Source organism: Mus caroli, chromosome 17, assembly GCF_900094665.2.
Source record: "Mus caroli chromosome 17, CAROLI_EIJ_v1.1, whole genome shotgun sequence".
NCBI classification, from domain to species: Eukaryota; Metazoa; Chordata; class Mammalia; order Rodentia; family Muridae; genus Mus; species Mus caroli.
This window is the reverse complement of record NC_034586.1, coordinates 74,820,141-74,830,243: the sequence shown is the minus strand read 5'-3', so window position 1 is coordinate 74,830,243 and position 10,103 is coordinate 74,820,141. Positions and strand designations below refer to the sequence as shown.

At 39.5% G+C, this 10,103-nt stretch overlaps 1 protein-coding gene across 1 annotated transcript in view; it reads right to left on the bottom strand.

Moving 5' to 3' along the window:
* Nucleotides 1–6,980: 6,980 nt before the first annotated feature.
* Nucleotides 6,981–10,103, bottom strand: part of Qpct (glutaminyl-peptide cyclotransferase) — a 37,209-nt gene continuing 34,086 nt past the window's right edge. Inside the window, exon 7 of the mRNA XM_021149278.1 lies at nucleotides 6,981–7,580. Coding sequence (XP_021004937.1) covers nucleotides 7,435–7,580 — 146 coding nt within the window. The 3' untranslated portion in view covers nucleotides 6,981–7,434. The remainder of the gene's footprint in view (nucleotides 7,581–10,103) is intronic.

The following is a 10,103-nucleotide window of genomic DNA, read 5'->3' as shown; positions in this document are numbered from 1 at the left end:
GATAGTGACTTTCGCACCAAGAGTTCAAAACCAGGAAATAAATTGCTCTATTTTCTATAAGGTGACTTCTGATAATGGGGTGGAGCATTTTAAAAAGCCATGAAGGCAACAAATTACATGTAGGGTGAATACCTAAACATTTTTTCCATCACCAAATATTTATTAAACATCTGCTCTGTACTAATATTTCGATAAGCTATTGGGAATAGAATAATGACTATAAGCATGACCTGCCATCCTTGCTCAAATAATATAATGGTCCTTGAAGGTTTCCCCAAAAGTGATAGCAATGTTTAATAAATGTAAGGAAAGAAACAAGGTGAATGTCAAGAGATGCATATATGTATATACATATATCATGTATATGATAGAGAGATAGGAAGGAAGTCTTCTGTGAAAAGACAAAGACACTTGGTTGGAAGTAAAGGAGAATTGTGTACAGAGGAGAGGACTGTCCAGAAACTCCTTTATATCAGGCAAGAGCAGAGCAAGTTCAAGAACAGCAAAGAAATTTATGGAGCTGCCATACAGAGAGGAAGGGAGAAAGTGAGTTTTGAGTGAAACTATATTACAACATCCCTATTAACTCTTAGCTCAGTTTAATGGTACCAAGGGTGTCAGGCGGTATAGTGCTGAGGTCCTATGTAGTACTCATGACTTTAAAAGATTTCTCTGATTATTATGTGGAGTACAGATGCAAAAGGACAGAGTGTTCAAAAATCCAACCGGGAGGATCTCCTTGCTGTAGGTGACAGACCGGGAGGATCTCCTTGCTGTAGGTGGCAGACCAGGAGGATCTCCTTGCTGTAGGTGGCAGACCGGGAGGATCTCCTTGCTGTAGGTGACAGACCGGGAGGATCTCCTTGCTGTAGGTGGCAGATCGGGAGGATCTCCTTGCTGTAGGTGGCAGACCCGGAGGATCTCCTTGCTGTAGGTGACAGACCGGGAGGATCTCCTTGCTGTAGGTGGCAGACCGGGAGGAACTCCTTGCTGTAGGTGGCAGATCGGGAGGATCTCCTTGCTGTAGGTGACAGACCGGGAGGATCTCCTTGCTGTAGGTGGCAGATGAGAAAGAAGAAAACTATTCTCAAGTGCAGATCGAAGTCCAGGCAGGCCACGGTGATGGGCTCTACTGAGACCAAAGATTAGTTTGTATTGTTTGTGTGACCTACAGGTGAACCATAGCATCTGGAGGTCTAAGATTAGGACAGACACATTTTTCTCCTGTGTAAAATCCATCCAACAAGTGTTTCATATGTATCTATTATGTGCCAAGTGCTAGACTGCTCACCAAAGCTTCAGAAGGCAATGAAACAAAACCTTGGCTCTTCTTGTGAGCTCACATCCTAGAGACACTAAATCAAAAAGCAAAGTAGTAACATCCATAAGTGTTATTTTAAAAGAACAAGAAGGAACTGGCTTGGACATGAGCAACCTCCATTTCAGGGCTTAGGGCTGCCCAAGTGACTCCCAAAACAATAAGTTATTGCTGTTACAATTAGTTGCCTCTCGGGGTTGAAACTAAGCCCCTGTTGTTGAAGACACAATGCACTTCAGACCTAGGACTCCGAAGACACACTCCTGAGTCATCCTGAAAGCCTCTTTCCTGTGCTCTAACTTTTGTAGTAGCAGAATGTACTGCATCTGCTGCCAAGGGAAGAAGGCAATACTTCTATCCAGCTATGAATCACAGCAATGACCAGCATGGAAAGTTATCCCTAAGGGTGCAATAGTGGCACCTGTAGATGGTGTAACCAACAGCTATCTAATTGGACTTAAGGCCCACTCCATAGTAGGGAAATCCTTCCGGATATGACAAACTTTGCCAACTACATGGGATTAGCGGGGTGATGAATCTTAAAAGAGAATCTACCACTACCAATCTAGTCAGCCAGAAAAATTCCTAACTGCATTCTACATTTTAGCCTTACACCCGCAGGCAAGTTTAATTCACTTCTCAAAAAAGAAGTTCCTCTTCACAGCAAGCAGTCATCACCTCAGAAAACCACAACTGGTGAGAATGCAAAAATCAATGGTCTGTATGGTCATCTACAGAACAACTCCTGGACCTAAGGCTCAGGGAATATCACAGAATAGCAACATCATAGGTAAGTCTATCAAAAAGGATGGCAACAAGTTGCTTTCATTACCATCCTTAAAAGAGTTAGTTAGATGCTTAACTACCTTTGTTTTATATAATTAGTCTCACTAAAAAGAGAAATAAAACTGAGATTCTTCACAGTGAGTTTAATACCATTAGTCCTTCTATCAATAGAAGATGAAGATGAGTTACATATCTAATGCATGCATCTATCATTGTTCTACATTTCTTGTCTACAGCAAGATCACCTAGTTTGGGAGATAGGTGTGAGATAGATTTTAACAAAGAAAGGAGCCCAAATGTTCCTGCAGGCATCATAGGAACAGCAGTAAAATCGATGGCTGGGAGTCAGCTCCCTCAGTCGCATCTGTACATTGATCAGTCCAGTAACAAAAATCACTACATGTCAGTCTTGCTTAGCCAAACCCACAACTATTAAATCCATGCATGCGAAGGGCCTTTTGTGCCAGCAGTGTTAAGTGGGTGAGAGGCAGAAACATTTCCTGGGTTACTTATAAGTGATGTTGTTCATATTTTATCAGTTTTAGATTTTACTTTTGCTACTTGCATAATGTTTGTAACATTGAGGGGTTTTGGGGGGGGCTTGGTTTTGCTTTAAGCTACTTTGCTTTCTCTTCTTGGCAAGACTGTGATCTTAATATTGATTCTCAAATAGTCTAAGCTCTCCACAGGCAAATTTGTATATATCAGGAAGTTGGGCCATGTTCCATGTGTTGCCTTTGAAATATGAGCACAATCCGGTGACTTCACATTGCGTGAGCATGCCAACCAAACAGAGGCTGAGGGATTCAGCCACGACAGGCAGTCCTTTCATCCAGCCTGCTTCAAAACTGTTGCAAATTATTGCTGTTAGATGTATTGCCAGAATTCTAGAGCAAGTTTTCATGGGTAAGAGGATTTGAGGAGTATCTGCTACCACCCCACTACACAATTAGCTAACTAACATCTCTCCTCCCTGTGACAGTGACTTTATACCATGGCTTCTGCTTCATGCAGCAGAACAATCATTTTACTTTCTGAAGGCTGAAAAAGATAAACCGTGGGTGTCAGAGCAGTAAAGCTTAAGGCGGAAATAAGTCAAACCACTTCAAAACTACTCTTAGAGTTTCAGGCTATATAGACAGTAACCCCGAAACTGAGAGAAACCTCAATTTTCTTACCTTCATCTTTGAAACCTCACATAGACAGGCAGCCTGACTGTGAAGAATACCCATGCATTTGTGGATAGAAAATGCATGTAACAGCCCACATCACCTTGGCTTTAAGTTACTAAATGGTTTCCCTCATTTTCCCTTGATTCCCGTGATCTCTGTAACCTTTATTCCCCAGGTTTAGATCTTCCAAAGAGACTCAGATGTTCTCTTCATCAGAGCAGAATATAACCAATCCTCATATTAAAGGATGAAAGAATCAAGAGCCCTGTCCATAGCCCCTCTAAGTAAATGAATCTTCAGTTGGTTTGGTGGGGCAAATGATCAGCTTTTCACATGATTTCTGCTGGAGCACCATGATCAATGTGTTTCTTTGATGCCTGAAAGAAGCTTCACAAAATACACTGTTTAAGGAGCTGGAGCCCAGGCTGCAAACATGGTCTGCTTTGTTCTTCTGGCAACTGGTTCCTGTCTAAAACATTTCTCCACTGTAAGGATCTGTCTTTTCTCCACCAGCAACAGCCCTCAAGCTACAATAACAGGCTTGTGATTTTTTTTTTTAGATACCAAAGTTATGAATACACTTTTATGGATATTTTCCTTTGAACTCACTTCTCTTGAAGCAGAAAAATAGCCATATATATTGAAAGGTTAACACTCATAGGCAAAACATACAAATTGTTCCGCTAAGGGATGTAAAATGTTCCAAAATGCACATAGAAAAATTCCAAATCCAGGATATTGTGTACGTAGCACTGCCGCGACAGCTGCGTTTCTCAAGAAGTAACGTTTCTGACTGGCATGGATGACACAAAACATATCCATGCCCCAAGTGTCTCTCTTTATGACCTCATGGTTGCTCCTCTTAGATTCACACAGACTCTTGGGAAAGTAGAACGGTTCGAAGCAGGAAAGCAAGCCTTCGCTGCGTTAAGCTGCTTAAGTGTTTGCTCTCCCCGTATCCCATTTCAACATATCCTCCAACCCCCTCTAAAATAATTCCATGAATGCCAACTCAACAGATTATAGTAGATCTCCTATTAATTTCGCTCTGCCTCAAAAGGAGCTTAATCATTTCAGTTTATAATTCTGCACCCAGCAATGCCAGCTATCATTCAGATTTCTGGTGAGACTTACTTTCCTGCTGCCTCTTATTGCTTAAACCACAAACCATCAATGCAACAATTTATTTTCTGATGTAAAAAAGTTATCTTCCACAAACTCCTTTTAACTATTTTTCTGTCATATTTTTTTTTAATTAATCTGGAAAACTCAGCTTCCTTTAATCCTGCTTTGTGACTTAGATTTCCCAGTCCTGGAGCCACTAGAGTTGATATCAGTTTGTGCTCAGGCTGATGCAAAAATAGCCTTGGGTGTGGCAGGGAAATAAATCTGCAGATATCCCGTCCCGCGGGATTCAGTTATTCGTGGGTGCGAGGGGGACCGCGAACCTGGAAGGAAATGGGAGGAAAAGAAAGAGAGGCGGAGACCAAGTAGAATTGTACCTATCAAGGTCTCGTTTATTAAGCTGAGGTGCCTTCTTTTTAAAGCATACATCGCGGAGAATATGGGAGGGGTCGAGGGGGAATTATACAAAGAACAAAGAAGTGGGCATCTGCTGACATGGGGGCTGAGGTCAGGTGCCAAACTTGCGGGCACTCTGCATCTTATCTCTGGAACATAGATCCTCCTTGACAGCCTTGGGTGTCAGGCTGGGCTCAGGCGTAACTCATGTCCTTGGATGTCATGGGAACTCAGGAAGAGATAAGGAAGAGGGGACTATTATTCAACTTTACAGCCTTAGGTGTTAGGAAGGGAATAAGGAGGAAGGGGGGTGGCAACCAGCTCTTAGCACAAGGCCATTTGATTTGTTAAAGAGATTTGAGAAGGGATCACTTTCTCACGGGATGGTCTCTGACATGCAGAGATGACATTGCCTTTGATGGCTAACACTGTGAAGTGAGTCTTAGCCACAAAGGGTTTGGGAAATGTGACCCAGGCTGAGAGAATGCCCTGTGAAATGTTCAACGTGCAGCTGTCACTTTATCCAACATGAACAATATTGTGGAAAGTTCTAGACCACAGAATGTGTGTGAACTTTAAGGTCAGATTCTAAACGTCTGGGTTCATATTCCACTGTGGCCATATACTGGTTCCATGATATTGAAGAATATACTTAACTAGCCTATGCACCATAAAATAACGGTAATGATACCACCTATCTCTTGAGGTGACGTGAGGATTGCATTGGCGAACACATGTGAAGTACATCTAGCATTTTCTGTCACACAGAATCATCACTCAGTAAATATTTGTTCCTGATAGGGAGGTAGCTCAGCTGACAGAGTACTTGCCTAACGTACCGGAAGCCTTGATGTTCCATCCCCAGAACCTTAAAAATTACATATAAGGGAGTGTGTCTATAACCTCCGCCTGTAATATCAGGTGGAAATAGGATAGCCAAAAGTCCAAGGTCATCTCACCTACACAGTGAGTTCAAGGCCAAATGAAACTATGTCTCAACAACAACAACAACAAAAAGATTAAGTGGGGCTGGATTGCCCAGTGGTTAAGAATACTTGTTCTGGCCAAGGATCCAGGTTTGTTTCCCAGCACCAGCATGGTAGCTCACAAACATCTGTAACAGTTCCAGAGAATAAGAGGCCTTCTTCTGACCTCCCAGAGCACCAGGCACAGACATGGTGCACACATACATGTGGCAGGCAAACAGTTGTACAGATAAAATATGTACACTAAAAAAACTAAACAAATTTAAAGTTATGTTACAGAGGCACAACACAACATCACTTATAACCTTTGAAACAGTATTGTAAAAGGAATTCTAGAAAAGTTTAATGGTGTGAAATATGAAATTAGAATGTTTTATATATTATAGTAATTATATCATTGTGCATCATTATGTAATCAGGTAACTAAAATTATATACTTCCTCTTCCTACCTAGAACTTATATTTTAGCAAGTAAAGTACTTTCCATTACTTCCACTGTTATTAAACTTAAAACCAAAATATTTCCAAACTTAGCCAGTTCATGTCACGCTCTACCTACCCTTAGAAGAATAACTATTCACTCCATTTCTGCCCTGAGCATAGGGAACAGTGGCCCCCAACTAACTTCATTTATATGAAATGATCTATTTCCCTAAGTGTCCATTTGATTGAGATTGTTATTTATAGAAAATTGTTTTCTACCTTTGAAGATAATCCAGGATGCCTATGTATCTCCAGAAGAAAAAAAAATTGCTATTATCTCCCAAATCTGAACACCAGAAAAACTACTTGCAAAAAAAAGTGTCACAGTTTAAGTGCTACAGTTATGATTCCTTACTGTGAACTCTTGAGGCTATACTCCGTGCTCTTTTTCTCTTTTTATCTCAACCCAAGATGCAAACAGCAGACACACATCTTATAATTAGATTAGAAAGGGAGCCCCCGAATTAGAGATATAGTTTGATTCTACCTACATAAGAAATAAGTGAAATAAAGGGATCAAGACTAACCAAAGAGGCAATAGTTATTCTGTTAATGCAATGGGATTATATTTTGTATCCTTTTCTGAAGGTTTTGTCACCAACTCTATCATCTTTACAAAAAAAAAAAAATTATATGTATAAAAATCTCGAAAACTGGACCATGCACTAAAACAGACACTTTCTCGTTTATGGACATGAAAATAAATTCACAATATGCAATTTAATTCAGACTTTAATTTCCAAAGCTTTTTTTTTTAAAGAAACTTAAGGGCTGTCAAAGTATATGTCTGTGTTTTATTACATATTATATAACACACTATATAATATCACATATAAAACTACCACTATACCATACAGCATCATTGTATTTAAGTATTGTTTACAAGTCTATGGTATTGGTAAGTAACTCTAACTTTATTTTAAAGTTTTCTTCCAAAAGAATTTTAAAAATTATTATTATTCTATTTCTTTACATGTTTCTTTCTCATCTCTAGAGGAAAATTAGTGAAGGCATCATAGAATTCTACAATTCGCTGATCACATATTCAAAAACACCTACAGAATGAATCTATAGGACAGAAGTCTACACACATTTATCTGGAAGCAGATTGTTTAAATGGTGTCTTGAAGTTGCTGTAGAAGCAATTACCAGGAACTAAATCCAAACATTACAAGTGAAGATATTCCAACACAAAGACTTGAATGATTTTGTTGAGATTGTCAATGGTTGACGCATGTAGATTTTCTTCATTGTCATCCATGGTGTGCCAGACTTCAGGGAAAGGAGAAGCTATCAGGTGAAGAACTGGGACACCTGTGGGAAAGAAGCAACTCATGAGTAAGAATTCCCAGGGGCTGAACTAGAAAGTTACATTTGCAGGCAAAGAAAGATCCGTATCCTTTAAGCCAGTCGATAATTCATTGTTTCACAAGCACATCTCCAAGTGTATAGGTACCTCAAGGCTTGTCAATCAAACATCAATGAATCCAGTAAGGGATAATAATAATAAGTCAGCCAAGTGCCTGCAAAGCTCGTATTCAAGGAGTGGAATGGCAAGACCATGCCTATGTGGAATTTATATTCTAGTGAAGAAAGAAACGGGCACATACAAGACAAAATCATAGACTGTGCTAAAGTTTTTCAAAAACAACAAAACAAGATACAGGGATCAAGATGGAGGGCAGGCAAGGGAATTGAATGAATGGGGAGCCATTTAAAACCAGGGAAGAGCCTCTCCAGAAGCTAGTATTTAAAGAGTGGCACAAACCCCACAGAAAGCAGGCCAGGCAAAGACCTAGGAATGAGCATGGTGGGTACCAATATTCCTGCATGTAAAGAGCATGAGGCTTGTGCTGAGCAGGGAGCACAAGACAGCCAGTGTGGCCAAATCACAGAAAGAAGTGAGAAGCCAAGGAAGAGATGATTTTGAAAGAGAATCAGAAAATGGAAGTCTTCTTAGGCCATGGTAAAGACTTTCTGTCTTACTGTATAAGACAACAAACCAGAACATTTAAAACAGTAAGTATTAGCATAATTTGATTCTAAAAGATAATTCTATTTTATGTGCGAGAGAGAGAGAGAGAGAGAGAGAGAGAGAGAGAGAGAGAGAGAGAGAGAGAGAAACAGTAAAATTTAGAGACCAGTGGGGAGGCTTCCTAAAAGTCACTGAGTTAATTTTAGACTTTCACATCTCAATACAGGACAGCTTTCTCTATTTTAATAATTTATTTGTTTTTATTTTATGTGCATTGGTGTTCTGTCTCCATATGTGTCTGTGTAAGGTGTCAAATCCCTGGGGACCAGAATTACAGAAATCTGTAAGCTGTCACATTGGTGCTGGGAATTGAACTCAGGTCCTTTGAAAGTACAGTCAGTGCCCTTAACCACTGACCCATCTCTCCATGCCCCAGGATATCTTTCTTACCAACCATGCCACATCAAAGTTGAATAAAGAGCAAGAAAATAGCTTAACTTTATGCAAGGCAAGGCAGGATATCAGAGGATTCTGGGATTTCCTAACTATATAAGAGGTATGGAAAAACAAAGATGCCATCAAGATTTCAAAATGTCTCTCATGAGGAAAGAGAAGCCATGAACATATGACATCATGGCCAAACAGATTGATTTATTGATTTAATGATTCCTATCACTCCTAGATTGTTACAAATCAGGGGAAATGGGAATTATTGTGTAAGTCCAGTGTTATATATAAGATTCAACTTAGATGGTCATCTTTAAAACTTAAATACGTATGAGTGCACAATACAGAAGTGGACTCAGAGAAACTCAGTGGAACTTAAGACAACTCCCAGCATGCTGACTTGAGCAGTTGGATAAATGTAGATCATTTACTGAAAAGGGCAAGACAAGGAAAGGAATATTCCATGATGCATATTCTTCCAAGTCAATGAACAATAATGGGCTCTATCATTTCATCTGATAATCCAAAGAAAGGGGCTGATAAAGAAATGGTCTTTATGTTTCATATTGTTTTGTTTGTATTTATTAGCTTTAATTTTTTCATACAATATATTTTGATCATTTTCTTTCCCCTTCCTCAGCATCTTCCAGATCTCCCCACCTCCCTATCCTCCCAATTTCATATCCTCTCTCTCTCTCTCTCTCTCTCTCTCTCTCTCCTTCTCTCTCTCCCTCTCTCTCTCTTTCTCTCTTCTCTCTCTCTCTCTCAATCAAAACAAAAAAGCAAAAAAATACCAAAACAAAACAAAGAGATAGCAAGTGAATAAACATTCGCACACACATGCATGTGCATTAGTGCACGTGCACACACACACACACACATAAAATTGACCAATGGAGCCTGCTCTGGAGTTTGGTTAATATACCCAGTGTCACTCTACTGGGAAAAAAAATCCCCTCTCTCAGTGGGTATAAATTGCAAATAGATTCTTGGTTAGGGACCTGACTTTTTAGTTAGGGGCGTGCCCTGGTAAAGAGATGCTAAAGTGTTACAAGCTGCATCTGAATAGTAGCTTTCATCAGTATAAACCAGGTGAGGGTGTAGCTAGATGTCTTCCTTATTATTTAATTTGGTTTAATTATCTAACATTTATCTTATAGATATAAATCCATAAAACACATGTTGGCCAAAACTTATTTATAGCAAAATAAGTATATTTCCTTTTAAAGATAGGCTCTCATTCAAATTAATTCAGTGCCTATTTTAGATCTTTTAAAGTACTTTTATATAGGTCAAAACATTAATTATATAAATTTTTTTTTTAGAATCAAACACCAAGTTTTATAAATAAGCTAGCAAATACATCCAAGCTCTGTCATTTTGGAGTTGTTAACTTGGCCTCTTAAGCCTAGGTT